The following is a 15420-nucleotide window of genomic DNA, read 5'->3' as shown; positions in this document are numbered from 1 at the left end:
AAGAAAAACAACAACGCATGAATAAGAGATGACGGCGGCGCCATCCATATTTAAAGATCGGCTCTCACGGTCTGACACGGAGTCGTTGATGAGGACTACGGCCTCGCCGGGCTCCCCGAGGAGTCCGTTGACGGGCATCCGCAGGACCAGCCGGAACCTCTCGGGGCCCTCCAGCGCCGGCTGGCCCAGGTCGTCCAGGATGGTCACGCGCAAGGTCTGCGTGCCCACGCCCGGCGCAAAATCCAGATTCCGGCTGATCCCCACATAATCCGCCCCGGCTGTCCGCCACCAAAGACACGGGCGTCAGTCATGATTGACAGGACAGATGTACCCGTGTGCGGTATTTTGGTAAGAGGGTTTACAAAATACAATGAGACACGCCTGTTTAGAGGACACGCCCTTAATTTTAGGGTCAAATTCTGCTATTTTCTGTTACCGTGTATAAGATGCACCAACGCTTTGGCAACGATGTCAAAACTAGAGCAAAAGAGAATTATATTACAAACGCTCTGTTTTAGTAATATTCCTGTGTGTAAACGAGGACAGACTCTGACATTGGTTCAGTCTGCTTGCTTCTTTCATTGAAATTTGTCACAACCTCAGCTAACATGAAACGCACACATACATTTTCAGGAAAAAAACTGTCAGAATTCTGAATCCAAAGGCAGAATTCTGACTTTATTTTCAGAATTTGGGCCCATTTACTGCCATTGACGGCAATAGTCGTCATTTGACAGCACGAATTGCGTTCGTTAACGCATCCACTACCAGCCCGGTTAAAATTGACGTTTATAGTCGTCAATGGCAGTCACAGGCCTAACCCTAACCCTGTTTGAACAAATTTGCCATTTACGACAGGCCTTTGCATTAATCAGTACCCAGGAAGTATCTCTGGGTTGGATAGCCTTGTTATTATTTCAAGAGCGTCTGTTTTTTAGTCAGAGCGCCACCTGTGGCTTTGGCCTTTTGAGTGACAGCCCGCCAATGTACTCATTTCCACGCTGACTTTGAAGAGCCGGTTTAGATGAGGCCGGCCTCCGCCGGCGGGCTTTCCTCATGTACTTATGACCCGAAAGTGAGCGTTTGCATACGATTAGATGCTTAGTTACTCGCGAGGTTAAGACGCAGCCGAGGGAGTCTGAGCGGCGCAATCGGGGGAGGAATAAGAGCCTGAAGGGATGAGATAATAGAGGCGGTGAGAAACGCTTGAGGCGGCGGCGAGCCCAACTTTAAGCGCGGCGCGCCAACCGGACGGAATTCCAAAAGCTTCGCCTTCCGTCAAAACGCCGTTATTTTCGCCCAAAAGAGATAAGGACCTAACACATAGCCTCGAGGCTTTGTTGACATTCCGCGAGACGGTTGAACCTCGGACACAAAGGGCCACGACTTGAGAACATTGTTAACCTGGAATCCGCGTTTCCGTGGCTGCCAAAAGCCAAAACGTGCAAGGACACGTTGTGTGTTTTGGGGTGTTGTTAGTGTTTTTTGTTTCTTTTATGTCTTGGGTTGGTTTTGGCGTTCCTCTCATGCGCCAGGTTTGGGTTTCTTTGGTCCTCGTTCATGCTTTTCTCGTCCCTTGGGTCGGTGTCACGTCACGTCAACATGCTCTCCTCGGGTCAGCCGATCAGCCCCCTGCACCAATTGTGTTGTGTCCAGGAGTTAATCGTTGTCTCGTCTGTTAGGCCTATCCATCCATTTTCTGGAGCCTCTTAACCTGACAAGGGTTGCTGGTGCCTATCCCGGCTGACTTTTATATGATCCTCTCATTTTTAGTAACATTCCTGTGTCGGAACGTGGATGTACTCGAACGTTGGTCCAGTCTGCTTGCTTCTTTTTTGGAAAATAATGCCGTAGCAACCTCAGCGAACAGGAGCTGCCGTTAGCTGCAGCGGCCACCTGACCTGTCCACACTCCCGCTTGAACCGTTTCGGGAATAATTGCGTGTAAGAAAATAAAGATATAAATATGCAATTTTGCGCGTCAAAAGTCAGCTTATGTGGCGAGCTTCATTGAATGGTGTCAAAAATAAAATCTATCTTTAAATTAATCTTTAAATCTTGGGGGAAAAAGTGCGTCTTATATTTGGGGAAAGACGGCAATTTCCTGCTCCCTTTCAGTTTGTTGTGGTTATGTTGTTGGTTTTTGTAGATACTTTCAAAGTCATTTTTGATCCAGTTATATATAATCAATTTAACTCCGCTTCTCTGCCTCTCTGCATTTTGGGTCCGCATCCTCCTCAAGCTTTGTCAATGTCGCCTGGTCGCGTGGGAACACGACGCGCTTACCCTCAGCCGAGACCGGATCCGTCTTTTGCGAGCGCACCGTGACGCTCCCGGCTTTGGACAGGTCGCTTCCCGTCCTCCGCACCTGCACCTCTACAAAGCCGTCGCTCTCGTCCACTTGGTAGTTGCTGTCGCCAAAGTAGAAGACGGGGGCTGCAAAAACAAACAAAAAAGACGGAAGCGCTTATCGGGACGACGGTGTAATCGTTTTTGGCTCTTTGAATCGGGCGAAAACAAGCAGCGTGCTCTCTAAGAATGCCGCTTATTATAAGACAAATGACGCAAATGTTTCTGCTGAGTGCACGCCGTAATTACAGCATTTAGTGTCTTGCTTCCTGGATTCATCTTTCGGGGGCGGGGGCGTTACATCCGCGAGGATCAAAATTATGAACGTTTCGTACCTTTTAGAACCAAATCGGAGCTATTTTGACATTTGACAGGAGGGCTCCTCTGACTTATCAGGTTATGGCCCTGCTAGGAATAAGTGGCCAAAATGGCTGATATTTGCTGATTATTTTCACTTTTTACCATTTTTGGGAGTCTACTGATTTTGATATAGTATACATACTGTAAAAATCCATTTTTCATTTGTTCCGATTTAGAAGGAGGAAAAAGCTTTTTCAATCTCGCCTTGTCATGTCATGTTGACAAAAGCTTCTAGTCTATGCACCTTATAATGTGGTGCGCCCTATATATGAAAAAAGTTTTCAAATTCATTGAAGGTGCGCTTTATAACCCCGTGCGCATTATAATGCGGATGACGTTACATGAGATACAAGGCAGATGCCGCAAACTGTGACTCGCCAAACTGACTCATTCAACTCAAAGCCCATGTGTTTGATTCTCGTTCTGGAACGCGCGGCGAAGGCGACAAATCGTACGCGGCAATAAACGCAGCCAAATGAATGGCGACGGCCATGGGCAGGATTGTTGTTTCCATGACAATGGCGCCGAGCACCTTGGAGAGGCTACTTCACCGGTGGCGATGTGTGTGTGGCGAGTGGTGTTGAGTGAGCGGGGGGGGGGGGGCGTACGGGTGCTGCGGGAGGAGAGGAGCGTTGAATAAAATACGACAGCGGCTGTGTTGAAGATTAGGTTATCTGAGGGAAGCCAAGCGCCGGCGGAAATAAAGAGATAATAATTTTGCCAAACATGGGAGATAACTGTCAGGAGGAAGCAGTCACAGATAGGACAAGCACGCCCCGGCGCTTCTTCCTTCCAGGTTCCCAACAATCAAATAGTGGGGGCACAAGGAGCCACTTAATGCCGTACTTTTCATCCGACTGCCTCATATTTACAGATTACAAGGTTTTTTTCGCACTAATAATGGAAGTAATCCCCTTTTCCATCACGGAAGGTAGCAATATGGCGAATAACCCCGTTTGAATGCTAGGATCGTTACGACGATTGTTCGACCGTGATTCCATTCGATTATTTCACGGATTAATCGGATGAAATTTCATTTTGAAGTAAATTGTATCGCGAAACCATTTCAACGAACATTATATAACGCCACACGAGAGGTTGTTCTCACCAAACGTTTTGAACCCGATTCACCTCCTGGTTTGGTTATTGCCCTCCAAAATAAAAGCAGATGTTTTCAAAAGTCTTATTGTGATTAAATACAAAAGGTACTCTACCTGCTTTCATAAAAGACTAAAGAAATCAGCATAATTAATGTTGAGAGGCATGAAATTAGAAAATTGAGAATGCTGTAATACGGTGCATCGTATGGTGCGCAAAATACGATAAGTGCTTTGCGCAGGTGTCCCAGATATGGAAATCTGGCGGGAGTCAAAAGGCCACTTGAGATCTGTTTCATAAAACTTCTTTCTTTCCTTCAAAGATCTAACGCAGACATTCAAGGTAAATCCTTGGCATTTCCATTTTAAAGTTCTACCATCTGCCCGACTGACGCGATCCTCGCAAAAAGAACGAAAAATGTTGCGAGCATCTGTTCCTGCAAGCTTGGCAGGACAATGAGCGCCGCAATCAGAGTTGTATACGCACATAGAGTCCGTACATACGTACTATGCATATGTATATGTATATGTATATGTATGTATATGCATTTTTCGACGTCGTAAACGTATGCACGTACATAGTGTATGTACGTAGTGTGCGTATGCATATACTGTTGCATACTTTTGCGTATACATATATATACTTACATATGTATGTATGTAGTATACGTATAATAATATATGTAGTACATATGAGTGAGTGAGTGTGAGTGAAAGAGCTGTGCGGGGGTGTACATGTAGGGGGGCGTGTGAGGAAATGACAACACAGGCAAAATAAAAGCTTTCCTGCAACATTCAGTTCTTGGCAATACAATGCATAGCAGGAACTTTGCATTATAGGAGTCAGGCTAAGCCACTCGATGAAGTCACTGAAGGGCTTACAAATGTCATAAGTTGTCCGCTAGCACCCCTTGCTAGTTTTGGGGTCTCAACATAATTTTTTTTTATCGCACCCGGAGTTGCCATTGAACGGATTAATGCAAAAATCATGGGAAATGCATGATAAAACATTGTGTTTTTAATAAGTCCAAAATTGACGATATTTCCATTTGTTAATGGCAGTAAATGAGCCTGACATGGGCGAAATCTGACCTCTGCAGGGCATACCTCTCGACCTCCCGTTTACAAGCATTTAGAAGGGATGGCATATTGAAAGTCGAAATGTTTTACAAGCTATGAATGCGCGTCAAAAATCTCTAAAAGCCCAAGTTGGGTCATAATTTTCCCCGCGGATAATACAGCGCACCACATGCGTGGATTAAATACAGAAATTGAGACGAAGCCTAATAATATCGTGCTCGGCACGGTGCGCAAAATACGATAAGTGCTTTGTCGCAGATATGGAAATGTGTCGGGAGTCAAAAGGCCACTTCAGATCTGTTTAGTCAAACTTCTTTCATCCTTCAAAGAATTGAAACGTTCAAGGTAAATCCTTGGCATTTCCGCTTTTAAGTTGTACCATCTGCCCGTCCGACGGGATCCCAAAAGTGGCGGCAAAAGGGCAAAAAGAGCCGCGCGAGCGTCTGTCCTTGCAAGCTTGGCAGGACAATGAGCGGCCCAATCAAAAGTTCTGACAGGTGCCAGATTGCTTCCCCCCGCGGAGGAGCCAAACAAAGATGGCTTCGGAGGCCCGTATCCGCTCGCCGCCACCGCCGCTAATCAGATCATGTAGCAGACTGCGGCCGGCTTATCGGCGGCGCGGCGCTTCAAAGAGCTAGCGCTCATTAAGTGAAAGGTAAACTCGCAAAGTATCTTCAGTTACCTGAATGTGAGCGCGCATTATCCACGTTTAGAGCCCATGTGAGGGGAGGCAATTATTTAAGGCGCGCTCATTAAACCCCAAAACAACTTTTACTTCCTCGCTTGGGAGACACATAGCATGAAAGCTTCCCATTCTATTCTTATTGTCCGCCGAGGACGCGCAATTCCGCGCGGCGCGCGATCAACAAGACTGTCATCGGTTCTCAAAAGGGGGCGCGCGTACCCCTGGGGGTACTTGAAAACGGAGGACGGAAAGTGCCAAATTCAAGAAATAAATGGACCGTTCAATAATTAAAGTGTCATTCATTAAGTCAATAAGGCTTGCAAATGTCATAAGCTGGCCGCGAGCGCCACCTGCTGGTTTTGGGGTCCCAACACAAAAACGTGTATTGCGCCTTGTTGGCAATGAAACCGTTAATGCAAAAAATCAGGGGAAATGCATGATAAAACGTCGGGCTTTCAATATGTCCAAAATTGAAAATATTTCCAATGGCAGTAAATGAGCCTGACATGGGCTAACTTTGAAGGCGTACCTCTCAACCTCCCATTTGCAAGCATTTAGAAGAGATTACAGCATGGCAAATTGAAACTCATGGTGTTTTTACCATCTACGCAATATTTCAGCTTCCTAATGTTTTTTTCTATGCTTTTCCTTTGACTTCACACATCAAAAACATCAAAAAGCCCAAGTTGGGTCACAATCCGGAGTTCCTTCGCGTGGAGAACCACTAAGTTTCGAACCGTTGTTTCGTGACTAAACAATGAGCCCACTCATGATCACGAGCAAACAAAAATGGACTTGAAAGAATCGTACGCCGGGAACGTGGAGTCGTCGTAAGCCGCTCGACCAAAGTCGAAGACAAAAGACTGCTTTGATAAATTACCAATGACATAAGGACCGTTTATCATGAATTCTGCGGCCGCCGCGTCCTTTCAAGTCCAACCACTTTTACCATCGCGCCTGAATAACATTGTGACAGAGAGGGAAAAAGGGAAGCGGGGGCGCGTTGTTCCTCGGGGGGGAGGGGGGGGGGGGGGGGGGGGCTTGCCGACCGGCCGCTTGAATCCACTTGAACTTTACGTGACGCCCCCGCGGCGCTAAGTGGCCGCTCGATTCATTTGAAGCCCCCTGCCCACCGGCGCGCCGCTAATGTCAACATTTGATGACAACGAGGCACTCGAATTTTTTCCCGAGCGAGCAACAACTGCTTATTAATAAAACTCAAACGAAAAGCGGCACTTCAATTTTTCCCATCACTGGTCTGAATCATCTATTTCGGTGGTTCTCGACCTTTTTACCACGACTAAAACTTTTTTCAGTACTTTTCAGATGATTTATTGAACTTAGGAACTACAATATACTTGTAGCAATATCTGTATCTTATTCGAGAACTCCAGAAGATACATCTTGTGACGCCGCCTTTATTTTATTTCCGGCAAGGCTGCTGGAAAATTGCGCCATTCATAACAATGCGAATCCGTAAAGACGCTAACAAAATAAAAGCATACTATGTTTTGCAAAGGACTCAGAAAAACAGCAATAAGTTGCTTAAAAGATTAAAAAAAAATTATATATATATATTTATATATATATATATATATATATATATATATATATATATATATATATATATATATATATATATATATATATATTTTTGTGAATCAAAGACTTTTTAGATGAGCAATTTTCACATTTTCTAGAGCATTATTCATATTTAATGCGTTGATGTCTTATTAGTCTGTGAGTTTGAAATGCTTGACTGCATTTGAATGCACCATACGTCTCATCCTCAATCCGGCTCATGGAAGTGTCAAGGTAATCGGAATGAAAACGGTGCTGCGAGGAAAACCTTCAAATTAAAAGCTTGCTAAGGTATTGCGATGACGTCCATGTGTTATTTGTTGATTTTGACTTTGTTGACAAGACTCCACCTATTTTTCATCGGATTCCTCCGACGGCAGCCTTGAACCGCGTCAGTCGCTCCGCGCGGAATATTGATGAAGTCTAACGAAAACAAGCACTCAAACGCAAAGGATTTACCGCGCAAAAAACATTTATGACCGTCGGCGCTCTCTCGCTTTCGCGAGTCCATTCGTTTACGCGAGACGCAAAGTCCCAAATTTACACAACAAACGGCAAGGTCAAACCACTCATTTCGAGCCCGGTAGAGCAAAAAAAAAAAAAGTGAGGCAATACGCTTTCGGAATCGGCCGTGAATCCTAACTTGACTATTCAAACGGGTCAAGGGCGATTTTCTCCTCGCCGAGTCTCCGTCTGCGTCCTCGAAAAGTAAATACGGGCGATTGACTTTTTGTTGAAAACGGGTCGGTACGTTTAAGTGCCTTGGACATCTGTTTCCGAAATGAAGGGGAAGAATAATAACAGTGCCGTTCTTTCCCATCCTCGACTCCCCGAACGCGTCGTCTGTATAACAAGTCCTAATCATACCCGGAGAAAGACGCAGGAGAATTTACCGCCCGGCGGACGCCAAATTCCGCAAGTGGCGCCTTGTCTTACGAGCCTTCTGACAGCAGCTAAACACACATCCGGATGCGGACGCCATATCAAACAGTCATTACCTCGGCAAGAAAGGGCAAGTCTGCGGAGAAAGCGCTTTGAGGATGTCAAAAGTGCCCAAGGCCCGTCCGCGCCTCACAACATATGAGCCTCGAGTTATTTCCGAGGACGGGCGTCCGTCCGTCCGTCCGGGCGGGCGGGCCGCTTGTAAACCTTGCCGCCGAGACGGCGGCCGATGCTTTACGAGCTCTCGGTGGCGGCGGAAGGCCGGACAGGCCCGAGTGCCAAAGGAAGTTTCCGAGATGCGGCAGAAGGTGAACTGAGGCAAAGGCGGTGAGGGTCAATCAATCAATCAATCAATCAAATTTTATTTATATAGCCCTAAATCACCGAAGTCTCAAAGGGCTTCACAGAATGAAAAGAGGTCATACAGAGACATCTTTTCAATGTAAGGTGCACAACAGCATCCCCTGTCAAAGGTGAACGCCGTCGGGTACCGGATTTTTACCACTACAAGCCGCGATTTTTTCCTCATGTTTGTCTGCGTTGTTTTTATTTATTTATTTATTTTTAATTTTATGTATTTATTTATTTATTTTGCTAGTCACCAGCAAGCAAATGCGTGTATCTGTCAAGGTGTCAATTTATGGAACAAATATCAAATAGAACCGAAAAGATGTAAATCAATGGCTGTGCTCAAAAAGAGTTAAAACAATATATATATTGTTTTAAAAATCTAAATTTAATAAGAGAATGTATAAAATTTGGGGTAAATCTGATTTAATAAGAGAATTTTTAAAATTTGGGGTGAATTTGTGTACATTTTATGGACACAGTACACAGCATATGTGATTTTATTGCTGTATTTATGATTGTATATGAATGAAGTAGAACGAGTTGTTATGTTCACTAAAATCAAACAAAGGGACACAAAAAAGATGCTATTTAAGTATTGATTTCGATTTTGAAACGCTATTTAACTAACAACTATCCATCCATACATCCATTTTCTATAAATATGCTAAAGAGAGGATATTGCTGTTGGCAGACAATTGCAAAAAAATGACATCATTATCAACTTCATATACCATCTTTTTGCACAAAGATCTGATGGAATTACCTGCGGCTTAAAGTCCAGTGCGGCTTATCTGTGAAAAAAATCTTTTTTTATTTCGCTCATATTTTGCTGCTGCGGCTTATATACCAGTGCGCCTTATAGTCCGGAAAATCGGGTATGTATTAACAGAAATAATGACGATTTCACAAAGGCGTTTGTGCGGCGCTCTCATTGATGCTTTGATCAGGATCAAATGAGCGCTGTATGCATACAAACATCTTTTGTATGCGCTCCCTTCGTCCTTTTGCGCCCTTTCTCGCACTTGGGATCTACGTGGATGTCTCCCTCGTGTTGAAATGCAGAATTCTCCCTTTGACTTCCTTTGTCTCCACACTTCACAGTGTCCTTGTGCCTCCTCGGATCCAATGCGCGGATTACCCCGGGAGAGCCATAATGATCCGCGGGGCTTCTTTAATCCCCGTCCCAACCAAATGTGCGCAGTCTATACCGCGCCCAGAGGAAAGTCGGAGGCTTTGAGAAACGCAAACGGGCGGCTTGGAGTTTTTAAAACAAAGCGGCGTGACTGCGACGCCTCACAATCAGAGCGCAGGCATCCCAGTTTTGTTTTGTCGCGGAGGCGACGTCGCAAATCAGCGCCCCGATGACAATTATATTCCGACTGACGGGCTCCGGGCGTCGCCAGATCCCTTTGTTCATTTGGCACTTTGTTTTCCCGCGGGAAAAAAAAAAAAGCGCCGCCATCTTTCACAGCAGCGGAAACTTCCCTGGAAGCCGCTAATCTCAGTTCCCGAGCCACGGTATCAGCGCCAAACAAATCAGGTTTTAATTACACCCTCGCGGTGGGTGAAGGTGTGCTAGTTAGTGGGAATAAGCGAGACGCTCTGAATGCGAAAAGTTAGCGAGACGGTTGGCTCGCGCACAAATTGCGGCCCCGGATTTCTGGCACCGCCGGTATCATGTGTTTTCTTAACCCCTGTGCATTCTTTTGTCCTATATTTTGTGCGTCACATCAAAGGCATTTCACATCAAAAGGAAAGCGTCGAAAGAAGACAGGAAGCAGCTGAAATTACACCCGGATGTTGAAAACATGTCAAATTTCAACATGCCACTTAGTTATCACGCTACCAGGAATGCGCCATGCCTTTGGTGGAATACAGTGAGAATGACGTGGACAAAAAGGACCCGAAAAGGGACAAAAACAAGCACAAGGGTTAACGCTTCACTGGGAATTGCAATCAGGCATTTACTGTTGTGTTGGTTCGGTATTCTAACTATCTGAGTGTGTACAAAATATGTTGGTGCTGCTTTTACTTCTAAACGTGCAGGCAGGTTCGGTCTGTGTCGAAAGCATGACATTGCTGTAATCAGGCAATTTTAAAAAACGTATTTAAAAAGAAATTACCATGTGCGGCTTATAGTCCGGTGCGGCCTACAGTCCACAAAAAAATATACTATATATATATATAAAAGTGAGTCCAAAACCAATAACGAGGCTTATCGCCCAGCGAGACAGGGTTTTCAATTCCATTAAGCGATTGTGCTGTTTTTAAGCGCCATGAAAAAAAAAAAAACAAGGGTACAAACAAAGCAATAAATAACGACAAGAAAAATGAATAACGTCTCCCCGGTGTTACCCGGAGACACGCTCAATCAAGTCGGACCGGCCGAAACGGAGCCGCGCCGCACATCCCATTAAAGAGCTTTAGCGGCGTTCCGACAGCTGTCCCGAGAGGCCGGCGCCTTCAACGCCCGTGGCTCAGGTTACGGCGGCGGACGGCGCATTCCGCTCACGTAGCCCGCCTCCTCCTCGCGACTTGAAGTAGGTCAAACAAATCCACTTGAAGCCGGACTTCCATGGGAACCTGTTACGCCGTCTGAAGCCCGTTAGGTAAGCGAGACGGGCGCTCCGTGCCGCAGGTGGCGGCTTGAATACGGAGTTAGCCGCCTTCCCGCAACGCCGCCCGGCTCTGGTCGGGCGTCATAACAGCCGTTACGGGGCTTTCCGCGCCAGAGGTTTTGCCGGGCAGGGAGCGTTTTTTTGCATCTGATTGCAATCAGGAGCCGCGGAATTGCAATCAACAGCAACAAACGTTAGCCTTACGCTAAACCCTCAGCTCCATTTTGCTGCTTTTTACTTGAAACGATTTGTTTTTCATCTACATCTAAATCCCCAATGTGGCCCCAACAACTCAAACTGCCAGCGTCCCCAAAAAACTGTTTAACGAAATATGATCTGAATATATTTTTGATGATATTTTTCCACTTGAAACAAGCTACGTCAGTCTGAAATAAACATATCAAATATTAACAGTATTTTAAAGGCGCGTGTGCATGGAGACGGGGTCCATCCAATAAATCCAATTATGTTAACATAAAAAAAAGTAGTACTGGATAAATATCAAGTATAACTGTTTGAATCAGCTAGTACAAACTCAAACACTAACAAAGCGTTGTATTAGCGCAGAGGTGCAACGATGAATTGATTGTTTGACAACTAATCTCATCAAAATTAATCCGTAGTTGTTTCTTATGATCGATTAATCGATCACACAACATATAAATATTGTCTTGTTTACTTAGCCCTTTGTAAAAGCAGATTAATGATGACAATATCATCTTTCCAAAACCTTTGCTTTGACTTTGGAATACGTCAATGAAATGACTTACGTTCAAACACTGACTGCTTAATGAAATGACGTATTCTAGAAACGACTTGCTCTTAAATGGCAATCGTCGTACTTTTGATCATTTGCCGTTCACAAACGGGGAAACGGTACGCGAACGGGAAATGACGTACGTTCACCCGCCGATTTGTTCGCAAACACGGAAACCACGTATATTCCCCCACTGGCTCGTTCGCGGATGGGAAGTGACGTACGTTCGATCATTGACTCGTTAACAAACGGGAAATGACGTACGTCCACTCAATTGGGGAACGATGTATGTTGACTCGCTGACTAGTTCACGAATGGGAAATGACGTACGTTCACCCGCCGGTTTGTTCGTAAACACGGAAACCACGTATATTCACCCACTGACTCGTTCGCGGATGGGAATTGACGTACGTTCGAACATTGACTCGTTAACAAACGGGAAATGACGTACGGTCAATCATTGACTCGTTAACTAACGGGAAATGACGTCCGTTCACACAGCGATTCGTTTGCGAGCGAGATCCGTACGTAGCGATACCAAAGCACCGTTAACCAGCCTTTTCGCTCGTTTGAATTTTCGCGGTCTTACCGTCATCCATGTCAGGCACGATCGTTATCCTGGCGCTGGGGAAGCGGGCGCCCAGGCGACCCCCCATGGGCACGCCGAGGGTGACGTTGAAGCTCTCCTCGGCCTCGTACAGCGAGTCGTCGATGATGACCACGCGGCACGGCTTCTCCACCTCGCCCTTGTCGAAGCGCAGCACGCTGTGGTGGTCCTCCGGCCGCGAGATGTAGTCCGAGTAGGACAGCACCGTGGTGGGCACCGTGCCCGTGGCCGACGCTGGGGGCGGTCGACACACCGCAAATACATGTCACCCTTGGCACAAATTTATATATATATATATATATATATATATATATATATATATATTTTTTATGGGCACTCCTACAAGACATGATTGGCTCCTGGCCAACCTTATTGGTCAATTGTAGCGCCAGGAGCCAATCACATGTCTTTTAGGAGTGCATATGTATATATGTATATACGCATAGGGGGTTCACAAAATAACTGTACTACTAAGAAAAATAGCACAAAAACAAAACCCAATCAAAAGTCTCGTCTTTCCTTCCTTGTGTTTATTAAATGTGCTCAGTTGACCGAACCTGACAGGGTACATGTACCCCGTTTTCAGAACCCCTGTAGTAGTGGTCTTTTAATAGAACAATGACCCAGTGTTCAATTCTTTAGCAAGAAAGGAACTTTTGCAGAATGCCACAAGTCCAAATTGTAGCTTGTATTCATTTTGAATACTACTAAGAAAAAAAATGTTAAGGTAGAGCAAAACAGACAGCTGTACATCTTTTCAGAACCACTGTAGCAGTGGACTTTTAGTTATAACAATGAGCCAGTTTTCAGTTCTTTAGCAAGGAACCTTCGCAGAATACTTCAAGTCTAAATTGTAGCTTGTATTCCTTTGGAATACTACTAGGGAAAAATACGCGTTTGCATTGCAAAAACAGAAAGAAGCCAATCAAAAGTCCCTTGTCTTCCTTCCTTGTGCGTTGTTCAATGAATGTTTTGGATTGAGCGAAGCTGACAGGAGATATGGACCCACTTTTCATTTTGCAATGGACTTTTAGTAGAACAATGACCCAGTTTTTCTTTCTTTAGCAAGGAATCTTTGCAGAATGCCACAGGTCCAAACCGTAGCTCGCATTCCTTTTGAAAACTACTAGGAAAACCCCCACACACATTTGCATTGCAAAAAAATCCATCTGAGCAAAAGTCCCTCCAGCCCACAATTTCTTTTACCTTGCTGCGTGAAGCAGAGAACCATGAGCTCCCGGCCCACGTCGCCGCTGCGCCTCACCGGCACCATCAGCTCGCCGACGTCTTCCTCGATGTTGTACGCGGCCTCCGGGATGAAGACGGTGGACTCTGAGGAGGGGGAGGGGGCGCAGAATGAAACTCAAGTCGCCCTTGATCTATTTGCTCCAAGCGCCATGAAGCCAATGAGAAGTGCAATGAACTATTAGCGGCGGCAAAAATCATTTAAATGCAAAACGCGGGGTTCACGCACCCGTGGCCGTTCTGCCGACCAGAACATTTACTTCCATATTGCGCTCCCAGCATGAGAGGAAAAGGACTACTTCTTCATTCAATTTCATTGTAGTTACAAACTTGCACTTTTAATATGGAGCTGGTGCAGTCCCAAATGTCCAGAGAGCACTAAAGGATTAACGCTGATTTTTTTTTTTTTTCTTTTACTGTGCAGTGGAAGACATGCATATCAGAATTTTTTTTACATACAATTTTTATGCAGACTCCAAAGCTCTGGAAATAATGAGACCTCTGAAACTGGGTGTGTTTGTTTCTCAGGTTTTGCAATTGTTAGCTTGGAGTGAAATGAACACATGTTTTATTCTGTAAACTATTTTTGCTTAGTATTTATTTACTGATTTATTCTCATTATTTATTTGTGCGATTCTTTGTTCTTGGGCTGTATTCTACTTGAAGCTAACCATTCTTGACGATCTTGTTTAATTATTTATTATAACTACTTCTTAAAAAAATATTTATTTATATATTTACCCTTTTATTATTCGTTTTTGTGTAATATTTATTTATTTTAGCATTACTTTGAACAACTCATATCATTTTATATATATATATATATATATATATATATATATATATATATATATATATATATATATATATATATATATATATATATATTTATCGGTATTTTTATCTATCGATCTATCTTTATTTATTTGATCATTTTCAATTATCAAGGCATTTATGATGGGCATCAATTATTTGCAGATTATTTGCCTACCAAGCAAAGTATATCAAAACAAAGATTGCGCTTGAAAACGATAGATGAATTATTCATTTAAAAAGAAAAACGATCCCCAAAAATATTTTAACAAGAGCTCCTACAAATATGATTCATTTTCATGTTTATAAGCATGCTATGTACAATATTTTAGAGATGTAAAACTACACTAAGAGCATGCATACCTACACCTTGAAATAAAGTATTGGCCCGATACGATAATCGGTATCAGGTCAACCATAATTATTAATATTTTAAATAATTTTTACAAGCACTTTTCGACTCAAATATCTTCGCTTTAAGAAGTAGTAGCCCCCTGAAGCGAATCTTTTTGCTCTTTGGTCGTCACGGCAACAAAAGCAGTTTTCATGAGACAGGACCCGCCCCCTCAAAATGGGCGGAGCTCCGCAAGGCTTGCATAACAGTGTCAACTGTTGCCATTTCTTTATCGCGTTTGACAAAAGCTCGACAGAGACTTCTAATTAGAAAGCTGGTTAAAAACAAAACAAACAAAAAAACGCATATTTCGTCTTTAACTATGCACGTCAATCACAAGGATGACTTCTCTCGATTGCGGCTTTGCTTCCTTTTGGTGCGGGCTTCAGTCATCGTGAACTTGACAACAAACAGCACCTCAAGGCGCACGAGAAAGACTTTGCTTTTTCCCTTCCTTGAGCTGCCAAAACACGGCCCAAAAATTCAAAGCTGACAAGCGAGCCGCGTTGCCGCGTTGCGTGGCGATTGTCCACCGGAGACTC

General features: G+C 44.3%; 1 protein-coding gene across 1 annotated transcript in view; it reads right to left on the bottom strand.

Moving 5' to 3' along the window:
• The window catches only part of LOC148415398 (FRAS1-related extracellular matrix protein 2-like), a 74278-nt gene that overhangs the window by 20728 nt on the left and 38130 nt on the right, over window positions 1-15420 (bottom strand). The window contains exons 5-8 of the mRNA XM_088428172.1: window positions 13633-13758; window positions 12409-12660; window positions 2286-2435; window positions 69-278 (exon numbers count right to left, since the gene is read on the bottom strand). Of these exons, the coding sequence (XP_088284298.1) occupies window positions 69-278; window positions 2286-2435; window positions 12409-12660; window positions 13633-13758 (738 nt within the window). The remainder of the gene's footprint in view (window positions 1-68; window positions 279-2285; window positions 2436-12408; window positions 12661-13632; window positions 13759-15420) is intronic.

The sequence above is a fragment of the Hippichthys cyanospilos genome, chromosome 11, assembly GCF_059441005.1.
Source record: "Hippichthys cyanospilos isolate Australia breed blue-spotted pipefish chromosome 11, RoL_Hcya_1.0, whole genome shotgun sequence".
Classification (NCBI taxonomy): domain Eukaryota; kingdom Metazoa; phylum Chordata; class Actinopteri; order Syngnathiformes; family Syngnathidae; genus Hippichthys; species Hippichthys cyanospilos.
The sequence above is the reverse complement of the archived record's forward strand: the minus strand, read 5'-3'. Positions and strand labels throughout refer to the sequence as shown.